The sequence below is a fragment of the Ahaetulla prasina genome, chromosome 2, assembly GCF_028640845.1.
Source record: "Ahaetulla prasina isolate Xishuangbanna chromosome 2, ASM2864084v1, whole genome shotgun sequence".
Classification (NCBI taxonomy): domain Eukaryota; kingdom Metazoa; phylum Chordata; class Lepidosauria; order Squamata; family Colubridae; genus Ahaetulla; species Ahaetulla prasina.
This window is the reverse complement of record NC_080540.1, coordinates 177,919,786-177,945,861: the sequence shown is the minus strand read 5'-3', so window position 1 is coordinate 177,945,861 and position 26,076 is coordinate 177,919,786. Positions and strand designations below refer to the sequence as shown.

The window sequence follows — 26,076 nt, the reverse complement described above, 5'->3', positions numbered from 1 at the left end:
AATTCCCTTATGCTGGCAAAAAGCCTCCTCTGTTCATCAAGCTGGCATCAGGAATTGGCATCTGCCAAGGGAATGCCCATAGCAGAGCCCTGCCTCTATAGCTCCAGCTATTGTTACTGCCTGCCTTGAAAGAATAAGCAGCAGCTTCTCCTTATTTTGCCCTTCCCCTTTGGAAGGTTCATGGATTGGGCCAAGAAAACAGGAGCAAAAAAAAATAAAAATAGGCAGCAATAGTGAAAAAATAGGAAAGAAGGCAACGTTCTGAAAATATCCCATCCAGGACCCATCTAAATGTGGATTGGCTGAGGTCCCTACCCAAAGCTGTCATGGAACTCCAGAATCCTGGTGGCCATGGAATTCTGGAATCCTGACTTGGAGATCAGAATTGCTTGCCAGGAGTGAGGAAGATCTCAGAAAGACCAAGCTTTTTTTAGCGCTGTAAGCCTCCTTCCCTCCTTGGGCTGCAGGCTGTGAATGATGGAAATGGTAGATTGACACATCCCCTCTGGAAGAAGGCATTTTCTGCTCCACCCCAGCACTGCCTCAAAAACCTTCTAAGGCAGGGGTCTCCAACCTTGGTCCCATTAAGACTTGTGGACTTCAACTCCCAGAGTCCCTCAACCAGCAAAGCTGGCTGAGGAACTGTGGGAGTTGAAGTCCACAAGTCTTAAAGGGACCAAGGTTGGAGACCCCTGATCTAAGGGATGCTGGATTTGTGGATCGGGTGGCATGTCAAGATATGACAATGGCTTTGAGTGAGGACGTGGGTGGGTGGTTGGGGATTCTCAGTGGCTTACCTGCAGCCTGTGTGCCTGGCAGGGGAAGCTAGTTGCGAGTGGAGAAGCGACTGAGCAGAGCAGCAGTACTGGTGCAGAGTGGGACACGTGGACGACCTACAGAAGGCAGCAGAGACGGAGCAACAGAGAGAGAGACAGGAAAAGAGAGAAAGATAAGAGGGTTGGATGGAAGGAGGGGAAATAAAGGGAGGAGTTGATATATATGAAGATAGATGAAAGGTGCGTGCCAAAATGGAGGGGAAGAAAGAGGGAGAAGGAAAAGAGAAGAAAAAACACAAAGTCAAGAAAAAGAAGGACAGCACTGAACAAACAGAAAAAAACATAGCAACGCCCCCAAGCCAAACAAAGAGACTCAGCCACACACTGGGCCAGGGAAGGAAGGAAGAGACGAAGAAAGGAAGAGAAAAAGAGAGAAAACAGACAGCAGCAGTTCCCAGGGACAAGGATGTGAGGCCCAAAAAGCCACAGAAACCAAAAGGAGTTACTAGGGCAGCCTAGTTACTAGGGCACAGAATCATTAGGGCAGCCTAATCCGAGTGAGCAAGGAAGCATTGAAGAGTGAGCCACAGGCTGAGAGACAACCTAAAATATGGACCACTTTCAAGAACTGAGCTACTCATTCCACAGGAAGAGTCAAGAAATCAGGTAAGAGGTACCAACGGTTGGATGTTGTTTTTTAAAAAATACACCAGAATATAGGTGGGGGGGAAACACCCTTGGTCTTCTGTCAGCTTCCTACACAAATTGAGCAAGTAGTTAGGAAAAAACCAGCATAGTCTGCCACAGAGGGACCTTTCTGGCCCGTCCCTTTGATTCTGCCCTTCCAGCTCAGCCAATGACTCTTTGACCCATAATACCCTCCCTCCTTCCCAGAAAGGTACAGGTTGCTTCTTATTTTGAAGGTTCAAGATGGGAACTGGGGCATTCAGTGGAAGGGGAAAAGGAAAGCATATGTAGCTAAAGACTCAGGGTTTACTCTCATGGCCTATACAAGGTTAAAAGAAAGGGCCTACTGAAAAGAAAGCCAAAGGAGAGGGAAACCAGCAACTTTTGGACTAACCCCAAACAATACCACAGCCCTGCAAGTCAAGAAAAATACACTGGGGAGGATTGCAGTTTAGCCCCACCCAGGCCCCAGAAAGAGACAGAGCGTGAGGAAGACTACACCACAAAAATCCCAGGGCTTTCTCAGCCACGTACAATGAGATAACCAGCATGGGGAATGGAGAAAAAAATGACTTTAGGACCATACATTTGCAAATCCTCGACCCACCCACAAATAAGGAAGCCAGTTTTGGGAGGGGGAGCAGAGGGGCAAAAAAAAGATTAAGGTAAGCCCCATCAAAGGCTTTGCATTCCAGCTGCCAAAGACACAGAAAGCTTCTTCTGCTGTACTTAGCACAGGGATTTCATCGGGGGCTTAGGTCCAGAACCTATTTTTAACCATAAAACTTAAGAGAGTGTGTATATCCACCTATTTATTAAGATCAAGTACTGGTTTTTCAGTCTCACTCCGCTTGCAGTCCCTGCTGCCAAATAAACAAGCAAACAAATCAATCTTAAAGTGGGTGAGATGGGGAGGAGGTAAATTCCAGATGGGAATGGCACTCATTTGCTATGGCTCTCATTCAATTATGGAACACAGAATGAAAAGGGCTGCAAATGGCAGCGCGGCTTTATTTCCTTCCATATAAGGACTGACTTGTTTTCATTGCTGTGGGGAAATCTCATTTGGAACACAGGACCCCACCCTCAGCACCACTGAGCATATAGGCCCCCGCCTTCCCCTATCATGAGTATTGGGTCATTGCAAAAAGAAAAAAAAAGTGCCATGGCCATGTGCAGAACGCCACAACCAAGTAAACCTTAACAGTTCTGGGTACATTTCATAACAGGAGGCAAAGTTAGCAGGTGAGATGCATGCACCAAACCCCTCGCTTTAAATTAAAGGACATACAGGTGAAAAGTACTACTTTTCCAGATGGGTTCAAGGCTGGGATATCTATGCTGCCCCAATTGCCATCAGGCTGCAAGTCCCATTATTTCTTCTTATTAACCAGGTGTGTGTGTGTGTAAAAATCCCCTTTTCACCCCTGTGAGTAGCACTTGTCTTTGATCCTCTCATCAGTCCTGGATCCTCTACCAAAGGCCTGGGAGTTTAAGCATTCTGCGCATTCTTAGCTGTTCCTAGCACTGCACTCTTCTGGAAAGAAAGCTCTGACGTTGCTCCTGGGATCTATTGGAGGTCATTCTCCCAGCTGAAGAGTCTCAGTCCTATGACTGGAATTATTTTGGCCTTTGCTTCCTCTCTAGTTCTTCCTTCAGGCCCTGGTACTCCTCCAACTTTTCATACTCCTTCTGCCTGATGTTATTGACACGTGGCAGTGCTGCATCTATCACCACCTTACCATAATGTCTGGTTGATTGGGTAGTATCTGCAAGTCTGTCTGGATTTGGAAGTCCCACAGGATCTTAGCCTATTCTCCATGACTTTCTATGGAATTTCATATCTGGCTTGGGAAGATCTAGCCCATACACTATGCAGATGTTCCTGTGTTCAAAGCCAGCCATGTGGTTGTGTCGTTCAGAGGATGCCGTTCCTGCCTGCATCTTACACCCTGTCCTCATGTACTGAACTGTCTCAGAGGCCTCTCTGCATAGTCTGCACTTTGGGCCCTATATACTGTGGTAGAGATGTGTTTCTATGGATCTGGCACTTAGCCCCTGTTCCTGTGCTGCTATGATCAGTGCTTGATTATTATCGTAGTCCCTAATTCTTATTCCCAAATGCAGCGGAGCAGATGCTACTAGTTGAAGCAAGGTCTCCAAAACATGGATTTTTATATCATAGCCCCTTGCATGTGACCAAAATATAGGAGCATCCTAGCTTCCAGCTGATTCTCTCTTTTTCCTTTCTCTTCCCTCAGTTCAACTCACTTTTTGTTACTCCATTGTTACTCAAAATATTCTCGAATGGCTCTCTCCCCATTTCTTTTTCCTTCTGACCTCAGACCCCTCTTCCTTTCTACTGCAGGCACACTGCAGAGTACAGAGCTGTAAACATGTTTGTCTTCCTTATTACAACAATGTGCACACATCACTGAATTTACTCAGAAAAATTATTTGCTGATGCAATTCATAAAGTGCAGCATGAGAGGGCAAGAATGGGGAAATGAATACTGGGACAGCTCAGCATGAAAATACGGCTCTTAAAAAGATAAATAATAGGATTCTTGAAAAAGCCTTCATTCCCAATATTTAGGAATATTCTGTAGAGTGCCAGTCCTTTCCCCTTATCCATTTGACATATTTTGCTCTAACAAGCTTGGGTTATTCAGAAAATCTGACATTTCTTCCAATCTCCATTCCTCCGTTTCCTCCTCACCCCACCCTCCCGCCCAGCTTTTCCTCACAAAGGAAATATTCCTTACAGGCACAGCAAAGAAGAAACTGATCGGCGACTTCCTGCAGCAATGTTTCACCTTTCCTCCCACCAAGCCTAGATGACAGCTAACAACTTGCACCTCTGGCTTTGAATCTCTGTAATTCTTTTACGCATTCCTCAAAAGATTATAAAACAAGAGAGCAAGTTTCTGACTAGTTCAGCATTAACTACTCCATGTTGGCTAAGTACATCCACTCATTTAAGGGAAAATACACCTCCCCAGCTGGATCTGACCAAAGTCCCCCTCTAACATAGGACAGGAAACCAGCCTTCAGCAGGCGCTAGCAAACACCCATCAGCAATTGGCCACTGCTTTGCCAGTGGCTCCTCCCCACCTTTTGATAGTGGCTCTTCCTGATTGGCAAGGCTGTACTCTATAACATTGTCCCTGATCGATCAATCGATCAGCAGCTGCCTTCAAGTTGCTTCTATCCCACTATGTCCATCCCTGCCAGGGGAAACAGTAAGGATTCACTCACAGGTCAGACTCCATAACTTTTCTGTGGTCTCCTTCTGCACTTCTTTGTACGTATCTTCTTCCTGCAAACGTCTTCCTTTTCACCCTTGACCCACCCACTTCTTCAGAGCAAGGGGGATCCAAGGAGCCTAGAAAAGTGGCTCAGGTCATCCCTCTTTGGAAGATGCAAGGCACAGAAACAGGCAGGGTGTAACTCTCTTCTCTTCTCTCCCACCCCATCAGCTGATCACTCTAGACAGAAGTAGAGGGCTGGGACAAAAGGACCAGGCAGGGAGTACCTCTGAATTAACATGTTAAATGCTGGCTTTTTTGTTCCTAAGCGTTTTGAGACAAGCTATGATGAACCTGATGAGAGGAAGGATTCTTCCTTGCTTGAGAAGGAAGACTAACATCTTGCTACTTCTCTTTAAATAACTTTAAAATAACATTAAATGATTTGAGAATGTGGTTTTTCAACATATGTGTGCACAGCAATGTGAATAGAAGGCACAGAAAAACTGATAACATGCAAAAGCCAGTGGAAAATAAGTATCAATTAAATAAAAAAGAGGAAAAGAAAGAAAATAAAATCACACAGAAAGAGAAATATGGGCACAGAAACTAATTCCATCATTTGTCCCCACAAATTAGAGTGAAGTTTAATGAAATATAATGCATCCTTCATAAATTAAATAATCCAGAATTTCAGTACTTTCCCCAGCCTACAGCGATTCTTCTTACAGATATTTAGCATATGAAAAGAAAGACACTTAAATGACATGTATATATGCTTACCATTACAATTTCTAATTAATTTATCCAAAAATGAAAATTCTGCCATTTCTGAGACAGTGTAAGATCTACAAATGCAGTTGAATCTAGATATTCCCCACTCTAAAACCTAGAATCATCAACTGATTTTTTAAAAAGTGGTCAGCAGAAATTAGCAGGTAATTTTCCTGTATGTTTATTTATTTCCCACCTTTTTATTATTTCAATAAATAACTCAAGGTGACCAACATACCTAATACTTTTTCCTCCTCCTGTTATCCCCACAACAACAACCCTGTGAGGTAAATTGGGCTAAAAAAGAGTGATTGGCTCAAAGACTGGCTAAGGCGAGACGAGAACTCACAATCTCCAGGTTCTAAAATGGAGTGGCAGTTAATAAAATGAGTGTCAAACCTAGCAGTTCTTAAAGGTACCAGATCCAAGAGAGGTTAAAAAGTTGGTAATTCTTCTCCCTCTCTTTAAGGAGACTTACAATTGTTCAAGAATTCCTAAAAATTCAAGTTCTTCTGGTCAATGTATTCTACAATTTAGTGGGTCTTTACTTACAACAACAACAAAAAAAGACTACTTCTTAGCAAAGAAATTTCTAACTCTCTGCTGCCACCGATTGCTTTTCCAGATTTTCGCAGCCCAGATATACCAACTGTAGGACAGATTCTGCCTGCTAGTCAATGCAGCACAGCCATCCCCAATCCAATGCCATCTGTGGAAGCCTACAAATAACAGGATTGTCTGAAGATTGAGAAAGCCTGGTACAGTTGTTATTGAGCTCCAGAGAAAGCAGGCTGGCTATAAGGTAGTTTCCTATGTGTATTAGCTCAAATTTTAGTTTCATGGATAATAACACATACTTGCAAATACTGCAATTTTCTCATACAGTATCTACTTGCAAAGGCGCTTTTTTGGTTTGCAAGAAAAAGGAAATACTTTGAGAATCATTTTTCAAATTCCTTTGACAGTCTGTAACAGATCACACACACCATGAATCCAAGCATAAAATGAAGACACTGAGGGTTTTTTTTTCAACTGGAGGCTATTTGAGGACGGAGGGAAAAAGGAAACGAAGATGCTCTTGGAATTTCATATTTTTGAATCCCAACATGAACTGATCAACTATCATAGATCAGAATCTAGTTATTACTGCTGGTTGCATTTTCCCAGAGGTTATAACAATGCTCACAGAATGTTTCTTTCTCCACAATCTCTAGCATATTTGTGAAATAAAGGGGGGGAACCCTCTGAATTTGTTGAACACTGATTGTTATCATTCAATCCAACTTGCTCATTAGGATTTGGATGGATGGATGAGAGCCTTTGATTTCTATCCTTTTCCAGTTGGATGTCCAGTACATGGATCAGGGCTACAATTTCTACCATTCCCCCACACGTCTGAAATTTCAGGGTGCTTCTGGTAGTCCAATACTATCTGGAAACATCAGGTGGAGGAAAACTATTGTAAAATCTATCCCAAACAACAGATAAAACAAGAATACAGTGCTAGAATTTTAAGAAGACAGTGCCATCAAGGTCTTTTATGGCATAGGTGTCATAAAACAAATCTGCGAATTAAATTTGCTTGAGTCAGTTCAGGTTTGTATCCCTTAGAAAAAGTCCTTCTTTTGAGGGGTATTTTCCAGAGGGCAGCTTTCATTGTACAGAATACCCCAACACTGAAATGCCTTGAACGCCCATTCCCCTGAATTTCTTTTCTACCCTTAATGTAAACAATGAGAACCTTCAGCCAAATATTAAGAGCAAACTTGAAAGGCATGGTCCATCTTTTGAACACAAGATGTTTGGGGTTCAAGTTCTTTTTAGGGCAGTGACATTACTCACACTTGAAGGTATTCATCTCCATTGCTGTTCTGTGGCACTGAATGGGCACATCTTTCATTCAGACAGAGTAAAACTGAAGCTCTTACTGTTTTTTTCCACATTCTTCCTGTCTCGAGCAATAATAAAAAAGAACTAAGCTAACCTCCCTTGATTACATCTGATAATCCTGGTTTCCTAGCTACAGTACAAAATAAAGCTTTTTTTTTTTTTTGTCACAACATCATACAAAAAAATTATATAGTATATAAACATATATAGGAAGAAGAAAAGAAAAACAATAGGACAGGAACGGTAGGCACGTTTGTGCGCTTATGCACGCCCCTTATGGTCCTCTTAGGAATGGGGTGAGGTCAATAGTAGAAAGTTTTTGGTTAAAGCTTTTAGGATTATGGGAAGAGACCACAGAGTCAGGTAAAGTATTCCAAGCACTGATGATTCTGTTGCAGAAGTCATATTTTCTGCAATCTAGATTAAAGCGGTTTACATTAAGTTTAAATCTATTGGTTGCCCTTGTATTATTGCAATTAAAGCTGAAGTAGTCTTTGACAGGAAGGACATTACAATAGATGATTCTGTGAGTTAAACTTAGGTCTTGTCGAAGGCGACGGAGTTCCAAGTTTTCTAAGCCTAGGATTTCAAGTCTGGTGGGATAAGGTATTTTGTTGTTTTCAGAGGAATGGAGAACTCTTCTTGTAAAATATTTCTGGACACGTTCAATTGTATTGATGTCAGAGATGTGGTGAGGGTTCCAAACAGGTGAGCTGTATTCTAGAATTGGTCTAGCAAATGTTTTATATGCTCTGGTTAGTAGTGTGGTGTTTTGGAAAAGAAGCTACAAAATTAGGTTTACAACTCTTAGAGCTTTTTGCTATGTAGTTGCAGTGGGCTTTGGCACTTAGATCATTTGACATGAAAACTCCAAGGTCTTTAACGGGATGGGGTTGTCTGTAAGGTAATGTCCATCTAGTATGTACTTAGTTTTGGGTTCTTTTTCCTATATGTAAGACTGAGCATTTGCTGGTTGAAATTTGGAGCTGCCAATTTTAGACCAAGCGGTTAGATGGTCAAGGTCGTTTTGAATGATAGAAGTGTTGTCTGTGGTGTTAAATAGTTTGACATCGTCAGCAAAGAGAACACAATTACTTGAGATATGGTCACAAAGATCATTAATGTATAGAATAAAGAGTGTTGGTCCAAGGGCGCTGCCTTGAGGAACGCCACTCTTGACAGGAACAGGATTTGATAAAGCATTGCCAATTTTGACCACTTGTTGTCTGTTAGACAGAAAAGCAGATATCCATTTGTGGAGGGGTCCTGAGATGCCATAGGATGTTAGTTTAAGGAGAAGTTTATCGTGTACTACTGAGTCAAAAGCTTTGCAGAAGTCTATGTAGATTGCATCTATTGATTTGCCTTGATCTAGATTTGAAGTCCATATGTTTTTGCAGTGGAGAAGTTGTAAGTTACATGATAACTTTTTCCTGAAACCAAATTGTTTGTTGGAGAGTAGGTTGTTAGTTTCTAAGTGTGAGGTAATGGATTGATTGATGATAGATTCCATGACTTTGCAGGTGACGCAGCAAAGGGAGATCGGTCTGTAGTTTTCGACTAAGCTGGGGTCTCCTTTTTTGAAGATGGGGATGACTGTGGCTAGTGACCAAAGTTTGGGAAGAGAACTGGTAGTGAAAGCTTTATCAAAGATAATACTTAGGGGTTCAGCTATATTAATGGAAAGTTTTTTTAAGATATATGCACATAGTCCATCGGGTCCAATAGAAAGCAATGGTTTTAAGTTGTGAAGAGCTTTACCAACGTTGTCTTCTGTGAAATCTATATGAGTCATTGCTGGTTCGTTTGTGGAATATTGGATATGTGTTATCGGAGTTAACAAAAACTGAGCCAAAGAAAATGTTGAAGAGGTTTGCTTTGACTGTTTCGTCATTGCATTCTTTTTCCCCAAGGGAAGTCAAAGACAAATGCAACCTCCTTGCTACAAAACAGCCACAAAAGCTATTCATATGAAGTATCCAGACCAGCTTGGTTCCAGATATTCCAACAAACTGAGATCAAGCCTGGTTTGCTTGGTAGTAGTCATGTTGGTCAGCATTTGGAGCCTCCCGTGTGCAGGAGGATCTGCTGACACTCTTTGGTTTATCAAAGTTCTAATTTTTTTAAAAATTCATGTTAGATTTTAAATTGTGGCCAGAGTCCCTTTGGATAGGATGAAGGGGAGACACTGGTTATAAGAATCCATCTTCAGCAGTTCCAGCATCTTGTATAATTGTCTAGAAGAAAAAAGGTTGATCTGCCTAGAAAAGGCTTGGAAAAAATCAATTTGTTGTAACAACAGTATAACAAAATATGAACATTTTTTGCTTTATGTCAGATGCAATTTTTAGTATGAATAATCCTCGGTATTCAGATTATTGAATCCTCTAAGTCATTTATTGCAGATTTCTGGGTCTTTTTTCCTGCATTGCTTTCTTCCAGGAGTTCAGTAAATGTGTCTTTCATACCCACTTAGCTCAGGGATGGGTAGCAAAGCTTGTGTAATAGTTATGCTGATTTCTTGTATATTTGTATTTCAACTGTATATGTTGTTTTTATAGTTTTATGTTTTAATGGGTTTCATTTTATGTTGTTAACTGCCCAGAGCCATGAATTTGAGACGGGCAGGTTTATAAATTGAACAAATGAATAAAAAACAAAGAATGATCTTACATTAACCCTCTTCTTGTCCTCATATTTGGATGACATCAGAAATGTAAGTTAAGGACAAGAATTCTACCGCAGAATTTGGATAATAACTGCAGTTAATGCATTCCACCTTAATTACAGCATAAACACAGCCAAGAAAAAGCACTCAGTTGCCGCTCCCTCCTGTATGATTCTATTAGTCCATCCTTCTAACTTGTGACCAATGAAGAGTCAGAAGTTGGCATTTCTAGAAATTTGCTTTTCATATTTCCCAGGTACTGCTGCCCTCTGGTGACAGAGCAACATTACTGCTTAGAAAATGGCATGAGAAATAAATCTAATTTTGTAAAATAACTACAAGGAGTATGGCTAGCTGATGAGAGCTAACTAGCTTGAAATAGATCTGTACTACTTTCCCTTTATTTCTTTGTCAGTAAAACATAAATTCAATACAAAAATAGTTTGACACAAAAGCGACTGCCTGTGAAGGCTCCTGGACTGGGGCTGAAAAGTGAAAATGGAAGTAGTATGCTCAGTCCCATAATTGGGTAGACCAGGTTGCCCTGACAAAAAAACACTTTACAAGGAAGGAGAAAAATAAAATCAGATCCAATATTCAGGCAGAAAGTACTAGTGTAGCTTTGATGCATTTCTGCAGCTTTGTAGGAATATAATTAGCTGCCCAAAGTTGGCTGGAGCTGTGCAGCATTCAAACTGAATAATAATAACAATGTGTGCATTCATTTTTCCCTCTTCTCCACAAATTGATTATCCTCAAAGTAATTACAATAAATATGCATCTAAAAGAAGTTCACATTTGTTTATAGTAAATCATGCTACCCGTATGTCTGTTAGCTCTTAAAATGTTTTGATATAACCAAACGGCTACAACCAAGTGCATACGGTAATATCGTTTTCCTTCTGGAATCTTCTTCGGGATATACTGTACTTCCTATGATTTGTCATAGTTACAGTTTGTCTTAGTTACAAGACATTCTTTACAAGCAGACCATATTTGTTAAATAACTGCAGAGGGAAGAGTATATACAAAGTTGAAAAATTAGGAAGTTCCTAATTAATGTTGCTTGATAAGTAAATTGCCAAGATAAAAATTAAACTAGGAATAGTGTTGAGTTGACTTACAGTAGAATATATTGTGCATACAGCAGAACCTATTTGCCTCCTAAATTGCTCCCATTCTCCAAATCATCTTTTCTCCACTCTAGAAGAACCAATCACACTTATATTTTGTTTAGGATACATTTTGGCATAGTTTGGCATTTCAGCATTAAAACAGCTAAATTACAGCAAGTATCTGTGACAAGACGAGATAGATAAGTTTACCCTGTGGTTGTTTATTTGTGAACACAAGCAGAACTAGTAGAGATATAGATTTTGCATTAAATCAAGGTTAACTTAATAATGGCTTATTGAATAAGCTACAATGGCTGAGTTTACACACAATGCTAAGCCACAGATATAATAATGTCTTAAAATCTCTCTCTCTCAACCTACCTCACAGGGTTGTTGTTGTTGCAGGGAAGATAGGAGGCAAGATTATTGGGTATGTTCATTGTCTTGAATTATAGATACTAAAAAAGGTGGGATAAAAATCTAATAACAATATGAAAACTAAACTTTCTGCAGTATCTTAGGAATCTCTACTCAGAAGTAAGTCTTATATTCAGCAAAACCTGATCAAATTCAAGTTCATTTAAATCAATACATTTCAGTTGCCTGATTCTGATCCTATATTTACATTACAGGCCTTTACCTTTTTTAAAGAAACCGTAACTAACAAGGCATAGGAGAAGAGGAGGCAGAGCAGGGAGCGGAGTTAAGCATGTCATTAGCTTAAGCATGTCATCATTATGTTGCCAAGGAGATCCAAATCCAACCCGTCTTGAATTCCGTTGACCCTTATCTGGCACCAATTTAGTATTGAACTTTAGTTGATTAGAGTCTTATGTATAGGAATAAATCCTTGAACTGCAACTTAATGTATGGTCTTGATCCTTTGTGCCTAACACAAGATTTCCGTAATTTTCTAAGCCAGTGATGGTGAACGCATGATACGCATGTCAAAGGTAACACACCACAATGTTTTGGGTGACATATCAGCATTCACCAACACCCAGCAACTATTTTCAAAATAGGCTGTAGAGGCCATGCGACAATGGGATGTGCTCTCATGCAGCTTCCAGACCCTCCAGAAGTCACACAAAAGGGATGCTCTCTCACAGCCTCTGGAGCCTCTGAAAATTGTGTGAGAATACAGTTGCTTTCACACAGTTTTTGGAGTCTAGAGTCTACAGAAGAGCATTCTCCTAAGTACTTCAACAGCGAAGGCCTTGGGTGAGCTGGACCTACCTCAGGTAGATTGCAGCCACTGTCAACAGAAGGAGAATATCGCCTCAAGGTAAGTGGCATACAGCAGAAGCTGGAAATCACATACAATCGGACCGTTTTTTTTAAAATAAATGAACATGTAAAGAATTGATTCTCTTTTGTTTGGCAGGAGGTGTGTGACACACCAATAGATTTCTGTTAAGCATTTTCTAATTTTGGGTATGCCATCACTGTTCTAAGCCAAAAGCACGGCACAACTGGTCTAATGTAATATTCTAAGACAGAATAACCTTGGAGCTTACTGGTAATATACAGTATGTACACATTATGATCCCCGATTTCTGCCTTAGAGCACGATATTCATCTGTGTTTGCAGAAACCCATATTCCTTAACTTTCACTATCATTTTTTCTTCCTTCTCTCTTACACATACACAATAACATCAATGACACCATAGAACAAACAGGACACAAACCCCAGGATTATTACATTGCATTTCCCAGGTATGCTGCATTTTTATTTGCTCATGCAAATCTTTCAGGGATGCATTATTAACATAACAATGTTAACACAGATTTGCTGTAATTACTGTAAGACTCACTATAATTACATTTGTCTCTTCCCTTCCTAATTTTAGCCTCACAACAATCCTTTGAAGTAGGTTAAATCGAGAAGCCCTGTGTTTAATGGTACTCTAAAGCAGGAACAAAGAAAGTAGCTTTGTTCCAAGGAAACAGACATGCTATCTTGCATTTGCATTTCAAAATAGGGTGGTGCAAATCTATGTAATTTTTTAAAAAGTGTGAAATGTTAAATACTGGATTTAATTTTGTAGTGTGTTTTTTTAAATGATGCCCCTGCCTCAGAGTATACGCAGGGTTACAAGCAGAGCTACTTATATCTATTATTATGTATCTAATATATCTTACATATATTATAATAATATTTTTTTATTTATTTTTATATATTTTAATATTATTTTGATGCGGTTGCTCCTTTTAGCAATGGTATTTTAGACAGCTTCAGTAGTTGCTTCATCTCCTTTTATTGTAGTACTTTTATGATTGAAATCATATTTTCTTGCAATGCAACTATTAAAAGCATAGGAATTTTCTTCAGGATAGCAAACAAAAAATTCCATGAGAATCATTGCAGGAGAGAATTAACTGGCACGGTCTCTAGTCCCTAGTGAGTTTTTACAACAGAGTTACAGGTGTTGATGTGTTAAAACCAGGAGAGCCATATGGCTGGGCTCACTAAGCACCACAGGCCATTAGATTTTCCCTCTATTATTTTGAAAATGAGCCTAGACACTCCTTTAAGAAGACAGAGATGGAATGGTTTAAACAGGAAAGAAAAGTAGCCTCTATTAAGAAACCCCGAAGTTGAAGTTCTTACGTGATTTCACACGTCTGGGAAGAAAGACCATGTCTTCCCCTAAAGTTGCAATGACTACATTTATTGGTTAATAGTTAAATATCTATGGACAGGCTGAACACTAAATATTTATCTTTCAAAGCTTTTGCTTTCCCATTATAACAGTGTCTGTAGAGATTCTCAGTCATCCAGGTCATGGCTGTCCCAAAGATGCTTTTTCAGAAGCCAACTGGACTCTCTTGTTTTTTCTTTTGAAGACATTTTGCTTCTCATCCAAAAAGCTTCTTCAGCTCTGACAGGAAGTGGGGAATGGAAGGATTTATATTCCTCGAAGACAGCTGGTCATTTGCATCCTTTAGACATTCTCCACTATCCTGTCAGAGTTGAAGAAGCTTTTGTCTTCTTCAAAAGAAAAAACAAGAAAGTCCAGTTCCCTCCTGAAAAAGCACCTTTGGGATATTATAACAGCAGTTTCAGTATTCCTGGTTTAAACTACAATATCAGATATATCTGCCACAATAAGTGATATACTAGATGCAAGTATATTGGAAATACAGTTGTGGGCCAAGTTAGAAGGTTGTTACTTGGCACCCTTCCTGCCATTTTAAAACAAGGATTATACAAATTTCCCATGAGAACTAAGGAGAAATTTTAATTTCTCATCCAATGATGCCCAAATACATCTAATCTTCTTATGTGCTTAAAATATCCTTGTATTATTACTATAACTGGAACCAAATATTTGCCAGGATATAAAGAGAGCTGAACCCACTAACTTTTAGCACTTAAAAAATATTGGGGGGAAATGGAATAGTTACTCTTAATTACTTGATCATTAATATACTTTCAAAGGTTTTAAAAGACATATAACTTATCCCCAAACAGCTGAAAGGCAGTATACAATTAAGAGTTTCAGTTATGTTCCCTGCTTGGACTAAATGCTTTAACAGCTTCTGAAACTCCAGTAATTTTGAGTAAATGGGAACAGGTTTTATAGAGACTAAACTATTATTACCAGCAAATAATATTTTTTTACAAAACAATTTTGGCAGAAGAAATTTGAGACAGAGTTTTGTAATATTCCATATTACAAAATGTTTATTCTTAGGTTTTAAGAAGTTAAGTATTTTTCTTATGACTAAAAATTAGGCTAATTCAATAACAGCAACAACAATAACAAAGCAAAGCAATAACAACCCCACTAGATGTTTTTAAAAGGTTGGCTAACATCCTTCCTCTGTTGGAGATTTAATTAATTTGAAGGTATGCATGCAATACGTATGCGTATAGCTTGGTTGTGCCCACTGGTGATTGTTTTTTGGTTAGATATAATCACTGTGGTGATTAAGATTCTAGGGAGGAAGCAAAGGTTTATATGGTAGATGTTAATATGCTGTTAAATTACGGTATATCCCCCAAATCTGGAATGTGTTCATTTGTGAAGAACTCTGGATTCATAATGCCCGGACTATAGAATATAAGGGGATTATGTGTTCCTGGAAGAAAAAATACATACTGTACCAGACTATGAGGTTTGATTTAATGACGTTTATCACTTCTCAGCAGTTGAACTGTTGAGACTGTCCATAGAAAAGAAAGGATGGATAATACGCTTCTGTATGATCAAGGCTCAATTTTTCATTTAAAACCTGAGTGTAGTGATTTACCGAAGGATATAATGATTGTTTTTGTATTCTCAAGTAGGTTGATAAATCATTATTGTTTATTTTTCCCCGTAAACATTCCTTATACGTAAATAACCTTATAACATTCATAGATTTTAAAATGTATATTACTTAGTTTTTATAGATATATTTTGTTTTCTGCTGATAGAATTTATAAGTTTAGTGTTTTTCTTTCTGTATTTCGTTTGTAGTTTCAATGGAAGTTATATAATTTAAAAAGTGAATCTTTTAAAAGCCTCATCTGCAATTACCACTGTTACAACTTATTTCTATAGCACTTCAAATCAACTCATGCTCTACATGGAAGAAAAAGACAAATCTTTATCCAAATTTCATAATTCAGACACAGAGGGGTTAAAAAACAGATGTGCTTAGCACTGCCAGGATAGTGATATGCTGTCCTGATATATTGTCCTGATTAGAAGAGGGAGATAATGTTTTTGAGGACACCGATTAGCTGATAAATGCCAAATAGCATATACAATATTGCCTTCTCTCCCTATAACAGGGGTGAGCAATTAATTTTTCCAAGGGACCCCATGAAAAATATTGACTGTTGTGAAGGGTCGAACCAATACTGAAAATATGCATAGGCACATATGGACATACCTACATAAAGTAAAACAAAAAAACCCTGTCAAAATAACAGCAATGCAGTTGCATTATATGCATGTATGGTTACAGATAGTCCTCAACTTACAACAGTTCATTTAGTGACTGTTCAAAGTTACAAAGGTGCTGGAAAAAGGGACTTATGACCATTTTTTCACACTTATGACCATTGCAGCATCTCCATAGGTCATGTGATTTGCATTTGGATGCTTGGTTCATATTTATGACAGTTGCAATTTCCCAGGGTCATGTGATCACCTTTTGCAACCATCTGACAAGCAAAATCAATGGGGAAGTTGGACTTAACCATGTTACTAATGTAAGAACTGCAGTGATTCACTTAACGAATGTCCCAAGAAATGTTGTAAAATGGGGCACAACTCACTTAATAAACTTCTCACTTAACAACATAAATTTGGAGCTCAATTATGGTCGTAAGTCAAGGACTACCTTTATTTGCATTTGATTTCTAATTTCCAACAGACCTCACACAAGCCAGACAGGGAGAGCCAAAGACCAGATATGGCCCAGAGGCCAAAAAAATGCCCAGGTCTGCCGTATAAGCTGATTATATGCATCAAAGGAAAATTGATGACTTCAACAGGAAAAGTTGGCTTTGTGTTGATTTAAACAGGTAAACTTGGTTATTTTCTGGAACCTGAAAAACCAGCGTAAGATTACTAAAATCCTGCTTTGCCCGAATCAAAGAGATTGCCAAAATAAACAACAGGTGAGTAAAGAATCCAAAAGAAAAATAGAAAAACAAGCTATGTAATCTGTATTTACTGAGTATCAATTTGTCTTAGGCTTGACAGGCATACTCTGTAATCAAAATGCACAACAGGAAGGCATTTGTAGGCTTGAAAATCCCAAGATTTATATAAAACGTCCTCTAGGTTTTGAAAATGAAAGATGGATTGAGGAAACATTGAAAGTATTAGAGGAGGACTAAGCAGACTCATGGGGACCCTCTGATTAAATGTTTTGTGGGAGGGACACAGAGAACTGGGAGGAAGGAACAGCAGAAATTGGAAGAAGATATGGCTGGCTGGCTTCATGTGTGGGACAATTCCATGCTGCAACATTTTACTGAATGGAACAACTCCCACCTGTGTAATTTATAAGGCAATGGGACTTCATAAACAAAGCAAGTATTCTAAGTAGATGTGTTTTGTTTCCTTTCAAACATTCCAAAATGGCTAGCTGATGGTATTGATTTTAGCTCTCCCTTGTTTCCCCAGGTCAATTTTAGATTCCTCCATCTGGAAAAATTTTGCTGGGCAAACGCCTACCCATAATAGCAACTTTCGTTTCATATATAGATCAGGAAAGTGTCTCTCCACAGTTAAGTCGGTACGTTTTTTGTTTTTTTCTGTTTTGGATTTCTGGGGTTTTTGTTTTGTGCAAGACTATTGTAAAATGTAGACTGGCTTTGAATAGAGCTTCTTAGCTCAGGCACAATTAGAATGTATGTTATATAACCATAATGCATATCATGGAATTTGTGGTTATTTTTACCCCGGCAAGTGGCCAAATTTAGAGCAAACATTTGATTGGTAACACTGCTTGAGTATAAGACTATTTAATTCTTTTTCCAATTTATGGATTTAGGATTCATTTGTTTGCTTTATTTACACCAGTTTATTCTGCATTTTTCCTACATATTTCTATGCTTTTAACTTTAAGTTCATTTTTCATATTTTTGCCCTTTTCTCTTCATTTTTATGTTCTACTCTTTCTAAAAGCTAATTAGTATTACTTGATTCTCATATGCTTGAAGGTTTCTTTGTACAGAATTAACTATCTACAGAGGATTTATAATCCATAGATCCTATGTAGAAAATTGAACTTACTCACCCTATTCCATTCAGTATATTCCCATTTATGATGATCATATTTGTTTTACTATGTTGTTCTTTGTATAACCCAAATGGCTCTGTGTTGAACAAGAGGAATTAGGTGGTCTGTAGAAACCTCAAGGCTTGTCAGTAGGAAAATAGTACTTCAATAGTATTTCAACCAAAGAAATTGAAAAGCTAGAGTGCTAAAGCAAATTAATAAGAACAGGATGCTGAATGGAACACAATACAGAACAAAAATCAAGATAACGTCTAATTCCATGAGGATTTACTGATGAGCTTGTGCACAATTAAATACCATATTTTGCAGATAGTGGTTTATTTACTGGCTCATTCACCAACTACATTTATTAGTCAGTTTTTCACAAATGATTGAAGCATTGTACAACCACTGTAAAGTAACAAATTACAAACCAAAGCCAAGCAATATCACAATCAAACCATCTCAATTAAAGAATGTATTTAATACTCTTGCCTCCGCCCACCCCAGCAACACTCATGCCTAAAATCTTGTCAAAGATGAGGCACTGACCCCTATTCAACTTTCTAAATCCTAAAAGAAGACTAAGAAGAGCTTTCCAAAGTGATGGTCCAACATAGCTAATTAATGGCTCCCCCCCAATTCTTATAGATAAAGCTGTGATGAAGTAACACATTTGACCATATTAACTGCTAAATTGATATTTATACAAACACACACCACACATCACACCTACATACAAGTATTCATGCATCTCGCAGCTTCTTCCGCTCTCTGTAGCTAGCCTGCAGTCCTGAAGCATCATATTAGATTCAATTTCTAGTCTGATTAAACCAGAGGGTAACTTCTTGTCCTTCACTTCAGTCAATAATCTATCCTTGGCCTTTCCTGATGTACAAGCTGCATGCTCAGAATGAAGAGCTGGAACTTTGGAGAGTAGAAAAACAAGAAACCCACTTTATCCAATGAAAATTATCATTAATGGTAATCCACTGAAGACTTTTCAAGCAGAAATACATGGAAAGGAGACATATGCACATTGACCAAACCTTACCATCTTGAAACTTATTTCAAGTTTAATAAAACCATGCATCGTTCTAGTTTAATCTTCTGTGTGAAAAAATAATCTAAACATGTCAATTAGGCTAACAATACCTTAAGTACATCCTTCTCATCACATTGTAAGATTTTTGTTTTTTTTTCTAACTCCCTTTTTTCTTTTAAATCTTTAGATGCATGAACAGATAGATGCACAAGTCCACAGAATAATCAAAAAAAGTGTATCCAAGGCTCAAGAAGCAATGGAAAATTGGGCTGTGGGCTTCATCTCCTTTGAAGTAGAGTACAGTTCGTTTCTGAGCCTTACAATTCAGACAGGATGCTGATCAATGGAAAAGTTTCAGAGAAGAGTTGCATGGATGATAAATGTCTAGAAGACAAACTGCACAAGGAAAACTTGGAGGAAACTGGCTGTTTTGCCCAGTTGAAAGGTTAGAGGGGGGTTGGTCGCACGTTTTGAGGGTATAGAAGAACATCACGCAGAAGAGAAAAGCTGTTCTCACAGGATCCACTAAGGACAGGATAGGACACAAAACAACAGCTTAAGTGTGTCCCAACGGTTGCTGACTCTTGTGAGCCCGACTGCTATGGCCTTTATTGAATGGCCTTGGGTAAGTCACTCTCTGCCAGCCTCAGTTCCCCATCTGTAAAATGAGAACAGCAATGATCTTGTTGTGAGGGTAAATCCAAAGAAGGTCAAGTGTTCTGCAAATTATATTGTTCTAAGCTGTGTACATAATTACTACTTCCTAATATTCTTCCCCTTTTTTCCCATTGTGATCTATTGTGCATTAATCACTGGATGAGCCAAAGGGACCCAGGATAGAGGTAGAATTAAGGGGAGAGGAAAATTTGATGAAATAGAAGAGAGTAGTGGGTTGGGCTATAAATACCACTTCTCTTTACTCCCAAATCTATCCTCTTCTGTCAACATGTACTATTTATTATTTTTCTTATATTCTGTTCTATAACTAGAGTGCTCAGGGCAGCATACAAATCTGTTAAAACATGAAAGATAAAGTGCACCACATAAAAAAAGATGACGAAGAAAAAACCCACAATAACAAGAACAAAAATCACCACAGCAAAGACAGTCATAAGCAACATACACAAAATCACAGTAAAATCAGCAGCATGACTGCATCAGGTTCTAATAGCTGTAGGAGTGTTTTCTAAGCAATTTGTGTCTTTGTGCATGGCTTCTACCTGTGTCTACACTCATAAATACGTAAGGATAGTTGTGGCTTCATATGCACAGACAGACACAAATGGCGGATTGCTTGTGAATTTCATTTAAAAAGTCCTTTAAAAGTAAAAATGAATCGCAAAATAAAAGAACATTAGAAAAACAGCCAGAATAGTTTCAGTGTCTCATTAAAACAAAGAGATTCTCGGAGTAGGAATTCAGAGAATGCAACTGTGTCAGCCTCAAGCCCACTCAGGGATCGTTACCTTCTTGTCATGGCAAGTGGTTCCAGAATCACAAAAACATGTTTGCTTGTAGCCATGTTCTCCAAGTCTCTAGGGAGCTTCTTCACAATTGAAGTCTGCCTCAGGGGGCATGACATCTTCCCCACTGATCAGTTTCCCCAACCTGATACACCCCCCCCCAAAGTACCTGTATGTTGAGATATTGGTCATTTTGATTGTGAACTTGAGGAGTTGCTGTCCCAATGCATTTGGAGGGCGCCAGATTAAGGAAGGCTGGTGGAGATATTTCCCTAACTTTGTAAATGCTGCATTTTTAAAAAAAAACTGTTTTGGAGGTCTTTGAATGACAGAAAGCCTTGCATGGATTGTATTTATTGATATTTACCATATAAACATTAAAATTGATGGCTTTGCTACTGCTACTGCTTCTCACAATTGTTTGGTGTGATTTTAATATTGGATTATTTTTCAACATAGGCTGGCCAATAATTTTGACGTCTTGGAGAACTCTCAGAAGTCCTAGGACCACACTTTAAGAAATACCACATTAAGCCATGCATTTAGTTAACCAGCCACACTGACCAGTTTGCACAATGCACTCAATTAAAAGAAGTGAACTACGTTACTATTTATTAGATGGCCTGGCTAATATGAAAACTGAAACATGAGCAATCTGAAGCCTCAGACCTCTTGTTTAAAAGTTGTGCCAAAATCAGCATTATTTCCTGTCTTTTGGAAGTAGGAAATGTTTAAATCCATCCTCCCCATCCATACCTTCAGTCTCCAGACACTGAGATAAGAAGGAGTCATGGTGGCACAGTGGTTAAAGTGCAGTATTGCAGCCCACAGACTGGAGTTCGATCCTGACGGGGTTCAAAGTTAACCCAGTCTTCCATCTTCTGAGGTCGGTAAAATAAGGACCCAGATTGTTGGGGGCAATATGCTGATATTTGTAAACTTCTAAGAGAGTGCTGTAAAGCACTTTGAAGCGATATATAAATCTAAGCACTAGTGCTATCCAATAAAACATTGGCACTATTTCTTGGGCAGCCTGATATTGAGATCACCTTATTGATGACACTGGATCCTAAACTGAGCAATGATCTCACCCAGAAGATTCATATAAACATTAAATAGAAGGGGCGAGCTTATCAAGCTCTGAGATACCCCCACAAATGAAGGGTCACAGGTTCAGCCTCTCTCCCCCATTAACACCAAAGGAACAAACCACAGACAAAAAAGGTATATTCCCAATTCTTGAAATCAATCCAGAAGGATGTCATGATTGATGGTATCAAAAACTGCTGAGAGATCAAAGAGAACCACTGCCCTCCATACTGTGCCCAGGTCTGAAATTCAACTGAAATGGGTCCAGACTAGTGTCTGTTTCCCCAAGGAACTTTCCAGCCAACCACTTTGTCAACAAACTTCCATTAAAACTTCCAACTAACTTGGAGATTGGATGAAAGTTGTTGGAAATATAGGTGATTTAATATCTAAGAAATAATCAGAAACAGAAACCTGTCTCCATTCCTCACTCAAAGAGGGATGCCCTAAATTTGATGCTTTTAAGAGCTGGATACCCAGCACAGAAATCTGTTAGCATAACATATTTCCTTGCTTTAATTTAAAAAAAAAACATGAGAAAGGCAACACTAGGTTTAGAATGTCCTCAGCTATTAATTCCCTTACTTTTTAAGTACATGGCGCTTTGTAAGTGAGCAGCAAACTATATGGTTGTTACTTAGCAACCCAAGCTAGCTTTTGAAAAGTTGTTGGCGATAAATAGCGTGGTCTTTCATGCCTCTGCATGTACATGTGTGCACAAGAAAAAGCATGTGCATCTTTCATGAGCTAGTCTTCTGGGTTGGGAATGCCTCAAAGACCCTGCTGGATCCAGTCAAGAGGAAATTCTTCTGCATAAACCAGACTAACATAAATGAAAGCTGCACATCCATGATGTATGCACTCATTATGCAAGGATAAAATATGCATGTGGGAAGGAAACAGAGAGTGAAATACATGGCATTTATAGACTATTACCTAGACAATGTCTGTGGGTGTGAAACTGACATAGTAAATGCAAAAGGCACAGCCATAATAGGACTAGCCTGTGTAGCTAACCACACTACTTAAATATGCTGTTAATCAAATAAAATGTTTTTAATATCAAACAGCAGTGTGAAAAAGTAAAGAGCACAAATCTAAATACACTCACAGATTATCAGTAAAAAAGATTTCACTGAGCATCCAAAAAACAAAACAAAACCCACAATGGAAATGTTAGGCAAGTTGCATTGTGCAGAATGCCACCACTGAAAAGATCAGCAAATTTTTAAAGTGTTTCTCAGATAGTTGTTATTTACAGGACTGATACGAATCAGAAATATATTAAAGTATTAGGGCCCAACCACGTTTTGCCTATGCTTAGAGATAGGGGACACAGTGGCTCAGGGGCTAGGATGTTGAGCTTGTCAATCGAAAGGGCGGCAGCTCAGTGGTTCGAATCCCTAGTGCTGCTGTGTAATGGGGTGAGCTCCTGTTACTTGTCCCAGCTTCGCCAACCTAGCAGTTTCGAAAGCACCTAAAAATGCAAATAGAAAAAATAGGGACCACCTTGGTGGGAAGGTAACAGCGTTCCGTGCACCTTTGGTGTCTAGTCATGCCGGCCACATGACCACGGAGACGTCTTCGGCTTTGAAACAGAGATGAGCACCACCCCCTAGAGTTGGGAACTACTAGCACGTATGTGCGAGGGGAACCTTTACCTTTACCTTAGAGATCAATTATAACTTGGGTTATTGTTTGCTCCAAAGTGCCATTTCAGTGTAATTTTAGCCAGGAGTGCTTGCATATTCCCTTTTTTCATAGAAGAAAATACTTTGCATGCCAAAAATCAAATCCACCCACTTAAAAAAAAAAGACACCCAGTCCCACCAACTCACAACTGCTTCATTGAACTGCTCCCTGCAGTTCATGGCTACCAACCACTGCCCATGCTATCTAAGTACAAAGTTATCTGACTGAACCGTCATTCAGTCTTTCTTCGTCTCTCCTCTCATCAGGGATAAATGCCCCTTACCTTCAAACATGGTAAAATCTAGCTTGCAGTTTATGGTTGCATGATAAACCAGATATACTAAAAATAATTTAAGCAATGCAGATTTCATTATAGAAATATGAACCTAGAATCTCTTTTTGGGGGGGCAGTTTATATAGTCTCATGCTACAGTGTCCCATGCTGTCTCTCCTACTCATACTGTCTTCCAAGACAAGATTTATATGCCATTTTTATTATGGACATACTTATTATGTTCAAAACTGCAACTCCGGTAAATATATTCAGGCAACTAATTTAGGATTGTAAATGATAACACTGATGCTGGCTTGTTTTATTATACCAGATTTAAGATTTAACAGCAATTTGTTCAATTTTGGATTAAGAATAAAGCACAATTAATTAAAGCTTTCTGATATAGCCATGCAGAGTAGAGGAAATGAGGAAGTTCTTGAACCTGATGCTAGTTCATTTAATACTAAAATGAAATTTAATGTTACATCCTAACAAGACTGACTTTCCTATCTAAAAGAACCAGTTTGCATGGTTTTTAAACATTAAAGGACACAAAAGATCATCTGCAGTATTTCTTATTTGATTATCTACCAAACAGCATAACCAGTTACATGGAACAATGCTCTATTACCCAGTGATTACCAATCTTGTTTCTGTAAAGATCTGGGGCTAGTAGAGACTTGAAGGAGGGGGGAACAGTGTAGGGTCAAGATTAAGAGCATCTTCAAGATAACTAAGGGTTCTGGAATGAAAGTGGCCAGATTAATCATCTTTGCTTAAACATCAGGTATAATTTGGCCCTTAATGATCTTGCCTTCACTTTCTGGACATGAGTGTCTATGGGGAATAAAAGGGAAACAAATTATAACACATATATGAATAATATCATCACACAAATGGCCCAAATTACAAACTTACAATTGTTGTCAGGGTGCAAGTTTGTACCACAGTGCCATTTGCATGATAATGTCATTATATACAAGTTGTCATTTGGATATCTTCAGGATTTGCTCTGGATACCACTATCCAGAGCAATTGTTTATTTTCACAATTGCTTCTGTACTGCTAAAGGCATATAACTAACTTGGTAAGAAGTTTCACAGTACCCTTCCAGCCAGGATAAAGATGCGGTTACAAACAGAATCATTGGGAGTCAGGCAGAATACAAATTTGTTAAATAATATTAACATTCTTTCACTGTTTTAGAAACTAATCAATGGTCATGCTTCTTTGGAAACATATGAAATCAGAAGTGTAATATTTGAAATGCTTATGTTATGTGTGTTTATATAATTAATAGTGCATAATTATAATGTGTAATGAGATTATAGAATAATTTATGTTGTATATTACAAATTAAGTCAAATTTCTAATGGACTTTACAATGCATCATATTCGCAAATACCTACCTTAATAGAAAAGATAGGTTCCAAAAATTGAATGAGTCCCCAAAATGTCTTTGTGTATTGCCTTTAGTAATCTTGTTTCTTCCAGATAAACTAGGCTATAATTCTACGCTGTATGTGGGTACAACAGTGGAGGCCTTCAAATTGGAAAAGTGTGTCTTTTATTTGGTCAGTCAGTTTAAAAATTTATTTTCCAAGAAGGAACTCACAGAAGTTCATCCATTTCAGGGTTTTATTTGGCACACAAAATCAATTTTATTAGTTTATGGGCGTGGGAGCAATTATGAAAATCCACTGTTACCTATGGCTTGAAGCTTGCGTTATTTTATTGTATGAATGCATAAACAGAGGATTTACGCATATAATATGAATACTTGGTGTGCTTTTCTTTCAGCATAGTACCAAGCAGTGCAGCCGTTTAGGTCAGAAAGACCCAGATGCGTCAAAGCTCTGGGATGGTGTCCAATGATAAGAAAAGAACAGGTCTAAATAATAGGAACATTTAGGGAGCTTCTCAACTACAGACTCATCTGATCTGCGCACGCACATACACGCACACACCATGTTCTGCTCTCTGAGTATATATTTATTTTGTTAAGATGATTACTTGCAAAAGGAGCAATTCTATGGAAGGAAGAGGAAAGTGGAACAGAGAAACCAACATGGCCTAAAGGAGCTTCTTTGTTTCCTTCATTTTTTTGGACATTTGACGGGGGGGGGGGGAATGTTATCCACAATTGGATAACAGCTTTCCTATCAAACAGACAACAAGTGGTCAAAATTGGCAGTACTCTATCAAATCCTGTTCCTGTCAATAGCAGGAGGAAAAAAATGCACCCGTCAATGGAAATGTAATTAAAATAAGAGAACAACTCTGACAGAGTTAACTTTAACTTTGAGGCCAATTGGCCACTTGATCCAGGAGCATGTTAGCAGACAGGACAGCCTTCAGTCCTAGAGCCCTACCTACACCATCTCTCAGCTTGCCTGCAGTCATCTCCACCAAAAATGCAGAGTCCTGGCTACAGATTTTGTGCAGTCTTTTGAAGGAAAGTAACAAGGAACCTCCCTGCCAAAGAATCTACTCTTCCATAGGATCTGAAAAATTTCCTGCCTCCTAGGACGCCTTCTTCAGAAACACAATAATATGCCCAGTTTATAAATGCTTGGTCATTTTTCCTGCATGTGTCAGAGGTTTAATTCTGACCCCTGTGTCTTCTT

The 26,076-nt window shown here is 38.7% G+C and overlaps 1 protein-coding gene across 9 annotated transcripts in view; it reads right to left on the bottom strand.

Moving 5' to 3' along the window:
• IQSEC2 (IQ motif and Sec7 domain ArfGEF 2) overlaps positions 1–26,076 on the bottom strand; it is a 166,811-nt gene that overhangs the window by 98,443 nt on the left and 42,292 nt on the right. For 6 of the 9 annotated variants that reach the window (XR_009153910.1, XR_009153912.1, XR_009153911.1 and 3 more), the window contains exon 3: positions 798–893. The exons of 1 other annotated variant lie outside the window; for it this stretch is intronic. Coding sequence is in view for 5 of the 8 variants with exons in the window: in XM_058173488.1 (XP_058029471.1) it covers positions 798–893 (96 nt within the window). In the remaining 3 variants the exon portion in view is untranslated. Of the gene's footprint in view, positions 1–797; positions 894–4,721; positions 4,929–26,076 lie in introns of those variants that run through there. 2 more of the 9 variants (XM_058173491.1, XM_058173494.1) reach the window with 2 other exon arrangements.